At 39.5% G+C, this 18337-nt stretch overlaps 1 protein-coding gene across 1 annotated transcript in view; it reads right to left on the bottom strand.

Moving 5' to 3' along the window:
- LOC142838318 (acylglycerol kinase, mitochondrial-like) overlaps positions 1–18337 on the bottom strand; it is a 70616-nt gene that overhangs the window by 12794 nt on the left and 39485 nt on the right. The window contains exons 5-10 of the mRNA XM_075953683.1: positions 16437–16529; positions 13906–13938; positions 11981–12075; positions 7133–7202; positions 3539–3618; positions 894–951 (exon numbers count right to left, since the gene is read on the bottom strand). Of these exons, the coding sequence (XP_075809798.1) occupies positions 894–951; positions 3539–3618; positions 7133–7202; positions 11981–12075; positions 13906–13938; positions 16437–16529 (429 nt within the window). The remainder of the gene's footprint in view (positions 1–893; positions 952–3538; positions 3619–7132; positions 7203–11980; positions 12076–13905; positions 13939–16436; positions 16530–18337) is intronic.

Raw genomic sequence — 18337 nt, 5'->3', positions numbered from 1 at the left:
TATCCCAAGTGGAATTTCTTAAAAGGTTAAGAGAACTACATTTTTCAGTGTGTGTGTGTGTGTGTGTGTGTGTGTGTGTGCATACAAATACCAGATAACTCTAAATATTAACACTGGAGCCTACTTTCTTACACCAATTTTCAGATTAGTGAACCAAATTTTGGTCTGCATGAAGAATGAAGATAGTATATAGTTCATCTATTGTGTGACTTTCCTATTTACTTTTTCATCTATTTGACATAGTTGAGTCTTTTCTATGCCTCCTACTCTCTCATTGGTAATCAAACCTAGGGCGTTATACATGCTAGACAAGAGCTCTGCCACTGTACTATGCTACAACCTCAGACCTTATTACTTTTTAATATATTCTATATAGAGCACAGCCCAGCAGAACTTTGTGATGAGGGAAATGTTCTGTATCAGTACTGTCCAGTATAGTAGGTACCACACTTATTTAACCAACACAGTTTATAACCTACTGATAATATATAGACTCCAATATAATTAATTTATCCATAATTGACTCCAAATCTTCAGGTCATTACCAGGTACTAATAGATACACATATTAATGATCTAGACATTCTGTTCAAGGTTTGTCTGGCAAGGATGTGTGAATGAGTAGCATAGGCAAGTATCGAAGACAAATAAGAAAATTTTTTTTTCATGAACAGAATGAGCATGGATGGATGGACGGGCAGACAGACAGACATGAGGGGTGCTTGTCTATCAAAACAAGAATGTTTTCTATAAGCATATAAATCAAATGCACACAAGTTAGTGTTGGAACATGTGATATGGTTCTGTAGCAAGGAATTAATATCTCAAATACACACATCACAAAGAAACATTGGATTAACATAGGTCAGGTTCTAAATTGTAAATTGCTTTTACCTGTAGAGTGCTGAAAAAGTGGGCTGCTTTGATCTTCAGTGGACCGAGATACCAGTACCTTAGGAAACCAAGATGAAAATGAGAAGAGTTAGCAGTGTGTTAGAAATCATCTAGGACAATCAATGCGTCAGGATTGTACCTCTGCTATGACTGGCTGCTCTTGAGGACTGGCTTGAGGACTGTAGCATAATACAGCCATAATTTAATATAAATTTTAATAGCACACAGAACAGTATGCAATTAGATAATATAAAGATTCTCATAGTTAATAAGAAATGTATATCCTACGTCTCTTTGACCCCTAAATTTTTTTTTTTTTTTTGGTATTTCGAGACAGGGTTTCTCTGTGGTTTTGGAGCCTGTCCTGGAACTAGCGCTCGTAGACCAGGCTGGTCTCAAACTCACAGAGATCTGCCTGCCTCTGCCTCCCGAGTGCTGAATTTACAAATCATTATAATACAGACTTTCACTGATATAACTGATTCAGTATACAGGCAAAAGAGCCACAAGAAGAGAGCAATAAAGCCACACACACATAGTGTATTATGGATGCCGCTTGACCTAATATGTTACAGGATACAGGACAGAGTCCTGTATTCCATGGCCCCTCCCACATAAAATGTGCACATTCATATACACTAGTATAGCTCACATTACTCACATTATACAGCTTTAATATTCCAAGTATAAATTCTCAGAGTAAAAATTCATTGCATATTGCTAAGTGCATAAAAGCTACTTGAGAGATGTCAGGTTGCAATCAGAAAGTGATGTAAATGCTACTCGTTACATGTAGCAGATACCTACATGCTACTTGACTGCTCCTGACTGATTCATGTCAGAAGGCCTTTATTTAGCTCATATTACATATATGGAGAAAGGTATGTAGAGTATAAACATGCAGAAAAACACTTTAAAATTCCTACCTTTGCACCCATGATTTGAGAAGTTAACGACTCCCAAATAATACTAACTAATAAGTGACGACATATGTTGTAGTATAAACTGATCACTATTTACTGGTAAGAAAAGTAAGGAAGAAAGAAAAGAGGGTGGTCACGCTGTGAAATAAAAGACACAGGATAAAGCACAGGTACGGAACAGAAAGTGACTGGAAGCGACCCAAATCTAGACGATGAAAGAGGGAGGAAAAAACTTCAGGTCGGAAGAGGGATCGCAGCCAGAGAAAGGGCAAGACTTAAAAATAAAACAGAAAATTGGCCATTAGGGACGATGGGACCATAAGTTGGGCCCAAATTCTAGAACAAGGAAGTCAGATAAAGCCAAACTGGAGCCGTTCTAAATTATCATTCAGGTTAATACTGTGAGGGTATCTATGAGGGCCTTAGATATTTGGTATCTTATGGTATTTTTGAAGTCCTCTCTCTATACTCCCTTTTCCCAAGTAGAAAGACACCCTGATTCAGGCTGTCCATTTCTAAAGTATCAGCAGTCCCTTGCACCTTTTCCAGCAGTGACCTTGACACTGTGGTTGTAGTCTTCCAGTGGCCAGCAAGGGAATGGTTCTTATTTTACACCAGAAGTGACTCAGCAGTCAGTCTTAGCCAAGGTGTTATGTGACCACCTGCAGATCTTAAAACTCAAGGTTCAGAAGCCATGGGGCAGGGAGATGAGCTGTTCCTAAGACAGCTGACCTGCACTAGTGCTGAACTGCGGACCAGAATACCGGGAAGCGGTTTGTTCTGAGCAGACTTTCTCAGAGAAAGCTAAGCAATTCTCCCAGCGAGCTGTGGGAATCCGAGATGACAGATCAAACCCAAGGTAACCTGTGGCATCAGCATAACCATGGCACACTCGCAAACAGAAAGACGTGAAGCATTTACGACTGTGGTGCAATGAGATACAGCAGGACTCTCCTGACACTCCGCTCTCAGGAATCCATCACCAGGGACAACAGAGTGAAACGTGTGAGAAATCTCTGTGAAGAATGTTTAGCAGTCTGTCCATAACTGCAAGAGAGGTTCTTGATGAGAGAGCTGTACACTAACTCAATCTTACCTCAGTGCCTCTCCTACAACCCTAAGCCCTGGGCTCTAGGCTAAGGAAGGACGGCACCTCCATTAGAAACGAAATGAACCTTGGATGTTGTCTCCTTCAGTCCTGCCTCAGGCAGCTGGCCCACACTTCTTTCCTAGGAGGAAGCTTCATTCCACATGAGTCTCCAAAAGTAATTCTATCCCCATGAGAGCCAGCAGCGGCCTGCCAGTCGCTCCTCCTGAGCCTGTTCTTGCAGTCAGCAAATCCAGATCTCACCTTTCTCCACCCAAACACAGTCTGCTGGCCAACTAGGACCTTACGTGCTCCCTGAGGCTAAGGTGCAGGCAGCACCTTGGAGTTCATCTAAGTATGCTGCTGTGTGATAAGCAATGCCAGTTCTTTCTTCTATGTAGCTTGAACCTAAGCTACATGTGAGAAAACAGACGTGCCCTTCTCTTTATGGCTATTCTCAGTCCTTAGCTTATAGGCTCCAAACTCTTAGCTGGTGCGCCTATTTCAGTATCAAAACCAAATTCAGCTACCTGGCCAAAAAGATTTACCCACAGACCATTGTTTTAAAATCTCAAAAACAAGGTTGGAATAAAACGTTTAAAGAACCATCACGCATGAACACAGCAATCCTTTACTTGCTAACTTTGACGCCAGCATCTCTGAAGGATCCCCATCGGAGGCCAGTCATTGCAAAAACAGGTTGTTCCTTTTCGCCCTGGAAGTTAAATACAATTGATTTAGCTTTGTGAATATAGTAAATTCATAAGTATCTAGAAAATGTTCTAGGTCTACTTCACACCAAGCCAAACATTTTATATGTAAGTTCAAATACTAAGGCAATTAACCCTATGCCATGGTAAGAGTGTTTGAATGATCCACACTTGCATTAGTTCTCATGAACCTATTGGCAAGGGCACATATTAGCTGCAATTTGAGTAGTTAAATTCCAATGGCTGAAGACTGATAGATACCAGGCCCCACATTCCAAGAGAAGTACAATACTACACACAACTCCAGAGTTTTCTGGAAGGCAGAAGGACCAACTTAGATTCTCTCATACCATCAATTCTCTGCCATGGCCAATATAAGCTAGGATCAAGACCTGGGCAGGGGGAATGGAGGGAGGATCTTTGGCACGAGGAGTTGCTGTCCTGGAGAAAGTATGTTGCATCTTGTGCTCATGGGATCAAGGGCTCCTTCAATCCCAGCACCAGCATCATTTCACTGTGTCCAAGCCAAGCCAGGGAATTTGATAGAGAAACACACAGTAGGAGAACTGTACAAGGAGACACTGACCGCTCACCCATCTGCTGTGCACCTGTCATGCAGTAGAACGGCGTTGCTACTCTCTGTACTAAGACAAGCATGGGAAGAATAGTGGAGAGAGAGAGCAGAGCAAGCAGAGAGGGGCTGCTGAGGCACCAGCTGACTGGCACAGTAAGAACATGTTTGTCTCTGGGTGCCGAGTAGAGAGAACTTCCTCTGAGAGCAGTGGGCCAGGGGCTAAGGCACTCGGGCATGAAGAAGCTATGAAGAACACTCAACCTGAGAATTAAAGGAGTTCAAATAAGTGAGGCTAAAACAGATTTCCAAACTCAAAATGCAATGCCATGGGGAGCTACACAAAATTCACATACGAGCCCATTAGAGACCCAGCAGTGAGGCACCTGCAGGTAAAAGGGAGATAACACTACCAGGTAAGCAAGAGTTTCTGCTAATCCTGCTCCTAGGTTCCCACAAGAGAGAAACTAGAAACAATATGGTGAGAGGACAGAGGAGCCAAAATAAGTATTTCAGAGATACCGCTAGGAGGATAAATGACTAGTTAATATAGGGATGAGAGAAGATGCAGTTGATAAGTATCATTTGAACAGAGACCAGAATCAGTACCATCCAGATGGGGAACCAGATCAAAGACCTTAAAGGCTGTTATTCAGGGAGGAGACACTACCGAAGCCTTAGAGCAGAGAAGTGATGTGCCCTAACTTGTGACCACACACTGGTTGTTACAAAGCAAAGGCAAGGTCATAGTCAGAGAGCTCTGAAAAAAGATAAAGGCCACCAGAAAGGGACAAGAGACTGAAGAAGAGATGCTGGCCTCTAGATAGGTTTTGAAGATGGAGCCTACATGGTTTCTTGCCCCTCTCCTACCTGTGGTCTTCATATCATAGGAGGAAACACACCTTGACTTCCTTACCAAATTGAAATGTTCAATGAGATGTGAGCACACAGTGAACAGTGAAGCAGCCAAACATGATACCATTATATTCAGTGATTTCATGAAATTTGGAGAATCTTTAGTTCATATTAGCAGGTTATGGTGCTTGTGGAAGGAAGGACTGGCATCTAGCATTGCCTAGAACACTTATGACATTAAGCTTTGTCTACAGAGATTTTTCTTCAAATTCCAAATGCAATTTTCAGAAAGAAGACAAATAGGAAAAAAAATCAATTAAACCAAACTGATTCCTCAGAAACTAGGGTAGAAGCCACTGTTCCACATTTTAAAGAATTGACTTGATTAAAATTTTTCTGCTTCCTGAGCTGTGTCATTAATATACAGAGATTATAAAAAATCTGATAACAATTTGCAAAATCAGTATATATGAGAGAAGGGGGTTGAGATGAGACATTTAAGTACAAACACAGCAAGAATTTCCACTTAAATTCAATTTACTTTGTAATATATCACTTCTAATACATATATAACAAATACTAAACTACTGAGTTATTTTATTAAAATAAAATCTCCTGACTCACCTTCTTTGGTAATGATCATATTTTACAACAATGTCTTTATAGCCAGCAGTCTCTCCTAGTTATTCTTTAATCACAGTCCTTTTGCTTTGTGAAAACAACTTAGCTGTATTATACACTAAAGATCAATTGCAATTTAGAGTATGATTAATGAGATCATGACGGGAAGTCTAGACATGGCTATACACTTGTAAGTTCACTGTTGTTGAATTGTTGTTTTTTGTTTGTTTGTTTGTTTGTTTTTTTCGAGACAGGGTTTCTCTGTAGCTGTAAAGTGTATTGTTTCTATGCCCTTTCACATATTTCTAAATCAATTGATCCTCTACACATCTACAAATAAGAAAATGTTTCACAGTTCAATAGAAAAATGAAAGATGCAGGAAGCTATAGAAAACCTTATTCACACCCTAAGAACAAGAAAGGTTGGACAGATAATCAACAATATCCTAATTTTTTGTTTTTGTTTTTTCTAGACAGGGTTTCTCAGTAGCTATGGAGCCTGTCCTGGAACTCGCTCTGTAGACCAGACTGGCCTGGAACTCACAGAGATCCGCCCGCCTCTGCCTCCAGAGTGCTGTGATTAAAGGCATGTGCCGCCACCACCAAAATAAAATCCTAAATATTCTTAAACCAAGACTTGGCGCTAAAACTCCAAGACAACCAAGTGAACTGAAAGATAAAGACCGGCTACTCCAGAAGGGCTTGAGAAAAAGTTTACCTGTCGCACAGCATGAAAGAAAGATGCAGCCAGCATTTAAACAGGTACAGAAATCAGTCATTGTTTTAAATACTTTATGAGCTTTTTTCCTTTTATAAGACAGGGTTTCATGTGGTACAGGTTAGTCTCAACTAGCTGTGTAGTTGGATGACCATGAAAGCTTCATCCTTGTGCTTTCTCCAGAGAGTAGGGATTATAGATAAACAACACAATGTCTAGCCTTGAGGGTTCTTCTCATGCTCAAAACAACAACAGATGGATTTCTTGTAGTAGGTGTAGGAATTAAAAACTAGATATAATTATATTAGGAAGTTACGCAGAGAGATTTTTGTGAGTAACAAAGAGGCAAAGAGGCAAGTTCAAAGCTAAGGTATCAAAAGGTAACATCATACATTTAACACTACTGAAGAGCAGACTTAAAATGACTACAGTTGTCAGTTTTATATCACATGATTTTCATCACAGTTACTTTTGGCGAGGTCTTAGGGATTAAACCCCAGACATGTAGACACACAATCATTTATCTATGCCTTCAGCCCCATACAATGGCATTTAAAGATGCATTATAAACATATTAATTAGTGATAACAGAATCATGAACATTGCTTTCCTCTGGAGACTAATAGTGGGGATAGGGAGAGAAAGGGACTGCCATGTTCACCACAATCCCATGTGAACTGTTGAAACTTCATCTTCTTTAACATGTCCTTATTACTTTCATAGTTTTTTCAAAATCTGAAGCAAAGATTTTTACCTTGATCTGCAAGACATCAAGCGGAACCGTTTCTCCTTTCACAATGGCGAGTGTGGCGTCTGTAATGTGTCTAAACAGGGAAACATGGAGAGGGTCTGGTTGGAAAAGGTAAACACCACCTGCTCGAGAGCACAGAACGCATACACATGTGCATACACAGCCACCCTCACATACTCAGAAGCCTAGGATAGATGTCAGAAAAAGCTAGAGTTCTCAAATATTATTATTTTTTAAAAAATATTGTAAGAAAGCAGAAGGAAAGCATGTGAAAGAATTAGCAATTCAGAACAGTACAAAGTTCTTAGAGATTCATAGAGAAAGATTTGGAGCTTATATAAGATACTGACCATTTCTTTATGTAACATTGACTGAATCACTCCACTGTGCCTGTTACTGGGAAATGTGGTACTTAAATACACAATGATAACACAGCACCTTTTAATCAATGTAAGAAATTCAGTCATTTCCCCCTAAGAACAACTTCCTTCTCAAACAGCCAGATGGTAACTAAAGGACAGGACTTAGAGTTATCTTAGCAAACTACACTCCAGGACCCAAGATATATTTTCTTATTCTCTAGGGCTACAAGGATGTTCTTCATGTTTTTACTGTTGATTCTTTCATTCAAGATACAAGACTCTCCTTATGTACATTCTGACAATCTCTTGAAAGATACACATGCGCACACACACACACACACACACTTCATCAAAAGTAATTACTATGTATTCCACATACAGGCAATATAAAATTATGCCAGATCTGCAAACAAGCCTAGAGTTTGTACTGGAAATTCAAAATCAGACATATATAAGACACAACAGAGGGTCAACAAGGGAAACATGAAGTGGCTAGACAGAAAGACATCTGCTCTCATGTGAGAGGATGCATAGACCACATCAGATACCTGCTCGGAATGGCCGTCAACCCTTCCGTTCCTCTCATCCCTCAGTCTGGCAGATGATACCACCCAGAGGGCCCACTCCTTCCAGCCTAGCAGAAGGTCTTTCACTGTGACCACTGACCTGTAGCTGTCCTTTCCTAACCACAGTCTGAACTTACTAACATTATCATTGGCCTCCTGGAGAACAAAAGTTCCCCAAAGCTAGTACAATTAGTGTACAGACCATGAACTCTCCATCAGCACAGTGCAGGTCGGACAACAGGCACTCAGTATTTGCTGAGTACAATACTTTATTCTCTAGAATTTCCAGCACAGAAACTGCAGAGAACTCCTGTATATTCCTCACTCGTATTCAACAACCATCACCTCATGACCAATCTTACTTCACAATCCAGTAAGGCTTAATCAATGAAAGAAAATGCAATACCTTAAGAGTTTATTATGTATCTTCATAAGAGACTTTTATGAGATATTATTATACTTAAAATACTGGCCCACTGTGTAACAACATATTTATTCAGTTCTCAAATTTTAACAATTAATATACACATGTATATGTTACCTCCTTTGTTCAAGTCAAGTTTCAAACAAGACACATAAATAGTGACGGGCTTGTGTTTTAAATCTCTTTCACTCTATTAACTATTCTATTTTGTTTCCCTATTTATTTAAGAAATATGCCATTTGTCTACTAAGTTTCTGTGACCTTGAACCTTAGCAATTATATGTGTAAGGCCCTGGTATATGTATGCATGTATGTATTATTATATTATTATTACATCAATATATTATTAATTACATTATTATTACATTAGTATATAATAAATTATATTAAAATGTATTTATATATAAATTTTATATATTTTCTGAGCTAGAATACAAAATTTATATCAATTCAGCCTTGAGATGTTGGCAACAATAATCCCAATGTGGAGTATATACTTTTATCAGAAGATAAAAAAGCACCTGGTTGTCTTCTGGTGATGATGGGAACTAATGAAAATAATTACCTAGATCCGTTCCAAACTAATAAAAAAAAAAAAACCTAAATTTTCTCTCCAGTCTGAATTCTAACATTCTTTCTACTTTATCTTCTATCTACCAAAGAACCTTCCCCTCATTAGCAATCTGGATACACTATAATGCAGGTCATATAAGAAAGCCAAGATTAGCCAGATGTGGTGGCACACGCCTTTAATCCCAACACTCAGGAGGCAGAGGCGGGTGTATCTCTGTGAGTTCAAAGCTGTTACATAGAGAAACTGTGGCTTGAAAAACCAAAACCAAACAAACAAAAACAAGAACAACTTAACCCTGGAAACTGAAAGGTCAACTTTGTTTTTAAAACCAGAGCTGGAATCCACATGCAGTACAATCTGTCCTTGCAGGCATGCCTTTCCATACATTTTGTCAAATGTATCCATGTAAACAATACTATCACCAAAATAAATAATATCTCTAACATCCCTTCAAGTCCCTTATCAATCTCTGCAGCCAACCCACTCCCACCACCATCATTGGTTCCTGGCAATTACCAAATTCAGCTTAATCTTTAGTAGGAACTGTCATAGAATAGAATGAAAAAGCATGAGTTTGAGATTATTCATGCTACTGACTGTATGCTCACTTCTGGTCTTCTTGGGCATCAGGAATTCTATATGCAGACAAAACACCCATATTTATCTATGAACCCATTATTTTCCTTTCAGTAGAGATGATGCCTGGGGAGTAGGGAGCAAACTTTTTAAAAGTGAGGTTCTACTTGGAGGAAGCAAGAAGGACGCTCACAAGTCTAGCAGGTTTGTTCTAAGAGGATCTGGGTCGTGAAGGAAGCACCACAGATGATGCGTGCATTGTACTTAATCTGAGCAGCACCTGGCACCCAAACTACTGCAATCCAAAAGGACTGTTTGCATTAAATGGCTTCCCTGAATTGCTTGGCAGAAGACAACTGAGATGCAACCTCCAACCTCTCACTCCCTGACAATAACTAAAGTCCTCAGAAAGAAGCACTGGGCCTGGCATTGAGGATTATTTACCCACAACAGTCCACATTCCAAGAAGAAAGACGTTTTTCTTCTTTAATAATAATGCAACAGGAAATTCTGACAACAGGGCAGAAGGCAAAGTTTTGTTCTTTTTAAATACCCACAGGCAGCAGCCATCTTAAAAAGTCTGCAAAATTCTGAGCGCAGGGCAGAGTTACTGATTACCTAAGAGCCCTGGGGCATGGTTATAGATTAGATTTTGCTAATCTTTAAAATATAAACAGAAGCAGCAATAACAGTAGTTTAAGAACATGGAAAAAACTTGCTCCTAAAAATCAGAAGGCTCTCAGATCCTGGGGGTGTCCACATGTGAGTGCAAATTGGCTTCTGGACAGGAAGGGTTTCTGCAAGGAAACCTGTCTCTGATCACTGATGTGCTTCTGGAAATGCTGGCTGAAGCAGTTCAATCATCTCTACCGATATAAGGAGAGGCAAACTAGCTAAAGGAATAAGGCCTTGAACAGTACAGCATTTATATCAGACCAGCAAAAATGCTCAAGCCATTCATCTGCTGTGGGAACTCCTTCAGCCAGTAGCCTTTAAGATACCAACCCTCTTGGGCGTGGCCTCTTATAGCATAAATGTCGATGTACAGGGCATGCTAACTCTTCCAGCTGCTGGGTTGGTTCCTGTTCCCGTTCCTACAGAGGACTATGATCTGTGAATCTACCACTAAATAAATAACCCTTTATTATACTCCATTCTAAAATAGTGTGGGATCTCTCTTTAGCACCCATATTCATTCATCTATTATTATCTATCATCTCTCAAAAATTCCAACGTGTATTCAAAGAAAGTATGGCCCATTAATAGGTTTCCCATGTTTGCCAGGCCTCAGGTTGGAGAATGGCTGAAGGATCCTATAAAGGTGTGACACCTGAGAAATAGTAGAATGAGGGTACGAGAAATATCTACATGCATGTCTGGGCTTTCCTATATGCACCCAGGATGGTATGAACAACACAGAATTGTTAGAAGATATAATTGTTGGCCCTCAAAATTACAATAGGGAAAGTCAATCTATAAGAACCAGCCTAACAAAACACTCTAAAGCATAAAAAAAAATTCACCCAAATAAAAAAGTCACTTGAGTATCATTATTATTGACTTAGGTTATAAAAGAAACAAATTCTGAGAAATTTTTAACTAATTCATTCAGCAAATATTTGCTTTCTGGTGTCTTCTGTCACAAACCTTACACTGCATACGGTGTGCTGATTTCTCAACACTGTCCATTTACTTATGTCTTTTGACAGCCATTTACTCAAGATTATGTTATTAATTACTGTGAAAACCAGGCCTCAGATTAGGCTTTGCTCCCTAAAGCTTTTGAGAAAAAAGAACTATTAAAAAGACAATTTGCCTGACTCCCAAAGACACTGTTAGACTCTCAGCAATTCAGTTTAGATGTCAGGACTTCGCTACTTTCCTTATCTGCTCCATCCTGCACTACCTACCACTCCAGGCAGTCAGGAAAGGACCTGAGTCTACTTCCTTGTTTTACTTACACACCACCATTCAGTTACCACAGGACACATGCTCATTGTCAGCACGCATACTTAAAGGAAACCATCAGTGCAAATCTTCCCTCCCTTCATGAAAGGGACTTACAATGCAAAAGCAGAAAAACTGTATGGGTCAGAGATGCCATCTCCGTATCAGCTCCAATGACATTAAGTACTCACCTCCACCCTGACTTTGGGAATTCCTATTAGATTAGGAAGGCACCACAACACAATTGGGAAACACCCCAATTCTCTGAAAGGCTGGATACTCCCTCCCAATAACGTGAAGTTTCAAACTACCAAATTTGCAAAGTCGACTGTATCATACATGTGGATCTCTGTCCTAGGCTCTATCACCTACAAAGGTTAGCATTCCATAGTGACAACCTACTGGACTTTGTTTCCACTTTCGGCAAAGAGGGTGTGACTCAAACTACTGGTCTGTCCCAGCGGGATAAATCCAATTGGAATCTTACTGAAGGTAGCCTGGTAGAACAAAAAGAAGAGAAAGTTGTACTGTTATAGTCAGAAAATTAGGTTTAACAGAGAGGCATCTGTGTGTCCTCTATGTCAAAGCAATTGGCCTGTGTCTTCCTCCTCATCTCCATGCCCCCTCCCTATGCCAGTGAGCAAGTACTCGAAGTGAGCATTTTCTAAAACAAAGCAGTCCATGAAAACACAATGATGCAGAATTTAGAAGATATCCTTGGGTGCTCAGTACTTGCAATTATTAGTATGAAACTGGGCTAAGACAGCGACAGTCTTACAGCTACTGGATCAATTAAGCAGTGTGAGAGTTGCTAAGCTATCACACTTCGTAAGACATATACAGACAAAATTCAACTAAAATATCTACTATTTCTACAGTGATGAGTGACCAGTGACAGGGGGCACTGTTTCATAAGCTATATCAAATACAAATGAGGCAAAGAATAAGTCAAATAGCTGTCAGTTAATGACATACTAGGTGATTTAACTAAATGTCACATATGTAACAGATACTTAAAGATTCTTAAAGACTATTTTCAATAAATTTCTAACAAAATCCTATAAGCCCACAACCCAGATTTAAGAATATTTATCGTTTTGTTTCTGATGTTTTATGAAATAAATTGGATCTCAAAATTAAAATAAATAAGTAAATAAATAGGCAGAGAGACAGATGAAATCCTTTGAGATTCTGTTCTCCTGTCTGCTCTTTGAGGAAATCATTATGCTAGGTTGGTATGACTTTCCCAACTACATTACTTTTTTCTTACTACATACTTATGCCACAAATAACACGCAGTGGCGGAACTGTTTCCTGCATTCTGAAACCATGTAGAAATATAGACCAGAATCTTACTCTGTAGTTACCATTTCTAAGATCTAAAGATGTAGATACTCATACATCTAGATCATTCCTGTGTATGCATACACGTCTTTCTGTGCACAGGTGTGTGGGTGGTGCTGAGGATGCACAAAGAGGCCAGAGGGCAACTTCCCGGCCTGCTCCCTGGGTACTGTCCACATTTGTCTTAGACAAGTCTCACCCATGGCTTGAAACGTGCAAATTCGGCTCTCCTGGCCGGCCAGCACCCAGTTACCAGCAGCACCACTGACTACAACCAACTGATTTTATATGGATCCTGGGGAACAAACTCAGGTTCCCGTGCTCACCCTTAACTAAATAAGCCTAATCCATTCATTTCAGTGCTATCTAGTTCCTCTTAGATGAACACATCACTATTAATTTATGAAAGAATTCGTTAAAGAAAAGATTCTACAGGAAATTTTTCTATAATACAGACTATTGTTAAAAGGTACTGGGTACTCTAGATTACCAACACAGCAAGTCCACCATGGGTTCATGAGAGTGACCTATGACAGAGGAGCCAGTATTGCTTCATCTGCTCAAAAACCCAATCCCATCACAACTGCACTGGACTGAAACTATAGCACAAGAGTTGAGCATGGTGGTCTGTGCCTGGAATCCCAGAGACTCCAGAGACTGAGGGAGGAGAATCACAAGTTCAAGGCCAACCTGGGCAACTTATCAGGACCATGTTTCAAAATAAAAACTAAATAAATAAAGAGCTGGAGGTGTAGCTCAGTGGTCCAGTGCTTACACAGCATTCACAAAGCCCTGGATTCAATCCGCAGTATAGCATATATTTGCATGTGTATATTGATATATACATACATATAAATACATACATTATTTTATACATTATATAAACATAATGCATAAATATAAATATGTATGCATGAATCATGAGGAGCAAAAGACAAAAAAATGACAGCAAGCAAAACGTAAATTTATGGTTACAAGCTCACCTCATCTGTCCTTCGAAGGACTCCAGTAACAACCTATGAGTGCAAAAAAATTATTATAAACAACATGCATTTCCTTTATCATAACAAAATTAGATTCAAATTTCAAGGACCACAAACTTACTTGTTTTCTTCCAGAAACAATGTTAAATGATGTCCTAGATCTTAAAAACACATCAATTTCTCAAATATGATCAAGGCTAAATTGGATTTTATTTTTAACCTAGAAGTAATAATAAAAACTAAGATAAATTATAGAAATTCCATATTACATTAGGAAAACTGTGTTTCAAGGTCTACAAAACATAGCTTTACTAATGTTTATATTGTAGGTTCAATAGAAATCTGAGCTCTTTTCAATTATACAGAAAAGTCTATGTTACCCCTTTGAGATACATAGATAAAACGATGCCTTATTATATTCAGAAATCTATACTCGAGTGTTTCTTCCTAACGGCTATAAAGACAAGGGGCTAAACAAGTAGCATTAAACACTTCTTTATTTTATTTATTCCACTTTTGAGACAGGATCTCATTAGGTAGTCTAGACACACAGCATTCCTCCAGCCTCAGCCTCCTGGGTTCTTGGAAGCAGGTGCGAGCAGTCATCCCTATCCAATTCTTTCTCTAGCCAATGTCTACTTTAATGTGTAAGAGCACACCAAATATACAAAATACTGTCTTTCTTTAAAATTATTTTGTAAAAATAAAGGTTGACACATCTCATCCCTTTATCTTGTCCCACCCAGCTTACTGGGTTTCAGTATTAAATGGGCTGTCAGTGGTCTACCTCATCCATACAGAACTCTTCACATCTCATCAGTAAGCTATAAAAACTGCAAGATCGTTAGCACAGACTTTTAAAAAAGGTTACTGAGGTTCAAATGACAGCCAAATAAAAAACAGGACAGTCTCTGCTGTTCCTTTCTGATCCCTTACAATGATGAAGCAACCAAAGAGAGTTCAGTCAAAGGCAACCATAATGTAGTGAGGGTGTACAGTACAGTATCTGGTAAAACTGATGAACCTGCATTAAAATTACAATCTAAACTTTATTGTTTAGATAGGTGTTCACGCCGTGCCGTACACATTACAGGTTTCAATAAACAGGTAATGACACCTAGACATCAGTATCATCTCCACAGTATTTTCATTGCCCTAAAAGGCCGGTGTGCTGACTGCTCATCCTCCCCTTCTCCTGACTTCAGGAAACCTCTTCACCTTTCTACTCTTTCTACACTTGCATGGCCACCAGTCAAACAGTGGAACTGTAAACTATGTCTTTTCATGCTTTCTTTCACTTAGTAATAAACACTATGATTCCTCCAAGTCTTGTCATAACAATAATTCTTTTTTTTCCCATGCTAAATAATCCATTACTTGGATATGCAACTCTACTTACCCGTTGACTAATTAAAAGGCACCTTTATTTCTTCCAAGTTTTGTCAATTATAAATAAAAACACTATAAACATCCAAGTGCAATTTTTTATTTGTATGTACAATAGCTGTGAACTCCTCTGGATAACTTCCAATGAGCACAATTGCTGGACTACAGGGAAAGAGTATGTTCAGTTTTCTAGGAAACCATTCATTTTCCATTTTGGTTATCTTAGATTTGGGTTATTCTAATATGTAAAGTGATTAAACCATTCGGCATTCCCACCATAAATGAATGACAGTCCCTACTCCACCACCCTTATCAGCATTCAGTATTGCCTGTGTTCTGGATGCTGGCCATTCTAATAGGTGTTAACATCTGACTAAGGGTAAGCGATATTAATATTAGAACAAAGACAGGGCTAGGGATAAAGCTCAGGAGTGCGAGCTTGCCCAGCATATAAGAGGTGTGTTCTCTAGCACTGGCTGCCAAACAACCAACTTTAAAAGCGACAGAAAAATAGAGAGACGCATACATGTGACCAAGCAGCACCTCGTCCTATAAATGCAGTACTAAGAGTTAGCTTTCTACACAACAGGGGTGATGTGAGTGGGCAGAGAGGTGTTTTCTTGAGAGACTCCGTCTTCTGAGGAGACCTTGTCCTCAGTGAACCTACGAGGCCATCACAGAGCTGCTGTGCACCAGGATGCACAACATAACAGGTTCCGCCCATCCGTACCATCTGTGCACCAGGATGCACAACATAACAGGTTCCGCCCATCCGTACCCATTCTGCCCCCTGGCTCAGTCAACGTCTGAGATCTAATCTTGCTGTGTGGTCCAAGATTAACTGCAACTCAAGATCTCCCACTTCATCCTAAGTGCTTACATTTATAGAGCCTTGTTTGTTTTATTTAATTTTGTCAAACAAGAGTTATTGCATATAATCCCTTCTTTTTGCTGGGAGGAAGGTTTACCAAAGGCAAGGAAGGAAAAGTACGGGAGGAAAGCTTAGGGCTGTATTAGCTGTGAGCAACAGCCCTAAAATAATGAACTCCAACAGTTTCCTTAATTCTTGTTGCCACTGTTCTAGAACTTAATTTTTATTTTTATCCCCTTAAAAATGTTCCTGGATGGGGAGGGGAGGATCCTACCTCCTGCAGTGTCCCATCTCCTCCAGCAACGATGATCACATCTGTGTTTTCCATCAGTTCCAAGAGCTTCTTGGCCTGTCCCTCATAATCTGTCTGAAATGTAAAAGAACGCTTTGGTAAATCTGTCACTGTAGGAACACAAATTCAAAGGATAAAAAGATGAGATACGCTGTCTAAAGTTTAAATTGACTCTAATTTTATGACAACAACTAGGTATGGATTTTTATACTTTTATACTTTCTGAGTCAGGGTTACACTTCAGAAACTATTTACTCAGCTCCTTATTTTAAAAATAAATTCAAGCCCAATAACTTGTTTCAGTGATACAGCTAGCCAGCCAGCGGGGTCATTTCCAGTCCAGTGTGGCTTCTGTGACACTGGTGACAGGAAGTCAAGTGCACATGCAAATGGGGAAGCAGATGTAATGGAAAGAGCACAGACTGCAGAGCCCAAGAGACCCACAGCAAATCTAGGCTCTGCTTCTTTTCAGCTGAATGGGCTTAAACTCACTGGATCTTAATTTCCTCATCAATGAATTTCCATGCATCAAGGGAGGGGTAACCATGGCTTCCTGCACTATTGCTGCACAGCACAATCTAAGGCAGCTAGAAAAGTGTTTGCAACTGGAACTCTGCTAAGGAGATGGAGATCGGTATTTTTTTTTGTTTGCTATGATATTACATAAAAATGCAGGTGTGTTTTCAAGTCCTCACAGAAGAGCACTTCACCTTCCCATTTTTAAGAATGCTCATCTCAGATACACGCATACATGTAAATGTACATTTCAGCCACCACCAGGAGTGCATTGATATGTACGGCCCTGAAGACAAATGCTAAGAGATTAAAGGGCATAAAGCCAGTGAAATAGAAATATTACCTCCAATCCGAAACACACTAGACACACCAGGAGGCCAAACCTAAATACTGAACATCAGACGGGATAAAACACCTGTAGTATATTTTGAACTATCTGGGCTTTGTGCCCTGTTCTAGCAGAGAGCTCTGAAGATACAGAAGATCTCCGGAACTCACAGGAAGCGCCCCTCACACCCCAGACTATGTGCTACAGAGGTAGCTTTGGGAGGATCCCTCGGTGGCTTGGCGATGGGAGCTGGCCAACAGAGAGCAGCAGATGATTTAAGGGTTAAACTGTGAGCTCCTCACCCTGACTTCCAGGGAAGAGAGAGGAGCCCAGGTGAGCTCCTTCATCAGGGCTCAATGATTTCATCTGTGGTGTTTGGAAGAAAATGGCCTTCAAAAGGGGTGGCACTATAAGGAAGTGTGGCTTGTTGGAGGAAATGCCACTGCCGGGGTGGGCTTTGAGGCCTTTTTCTCAAGCCTCACTCAGTGTGACAGTCAGTCTACTTCCTGTTGCTCTGAGTCAAGATGTGGGACTCTCAGCTCCATGTCTCCTGTGCCGCCATGCTTCCCTTCATGATCATAAAGGACACAACCTCTGAAAGTGTAAGTGAGCCACCCTCAACTAATGTTTTCTTTATAAGAGTTGCCTTGGTCACTGTGTCTCCTCACAGCAATAGTAAACCCTAGACTTCATCCATGAACTCCACATAGGAACTCCTACATGTACATTTATGTCAAGAGAAATTATGCACAAACAGTAAAATGTTAGTACTCTGGGCGAAGTAGATAAATATATATGTTTTGTTTTTGTAACTTGTTTTGCATATCCAAAATTTTTTCCAAATAAAAGTTAATATAAAAGATAAGAACTTAACCTTCCAAAGACTAATAGTTTCAATTAAACTATAAGAAGAAAATATTATTTCTACTAAAATTTAAATTTCTCTCTAATACCTATTTTCTGAATATGTGACACGAATAATATACTAGTTTTTATATATAATTGCTGAGTATCTTAAATTGTTTTATATTTTGTAATA

Source organism: Microtus pennsylvanicus, chromosome 19 (assembly GCF_037038515.1).
Source record: "Microtus pennsylvanicus isolate mMicPen1 chromosome 19, mMicPen1.hap1, whole genome shotgun sequence".
In the NCBI taxonomy this organism is placed as follows: Eukaryota; Metazoa; Chordata; class Mammalia; order Rodentia; family Cricetidae; genus Microtus; species Microtus pennsylvanicus.
The sequence above is the reverse complement of the archived record's forward strand: the minus strand, read 5'-3'. Positions and strand labels throughout refer to the sequence as shown.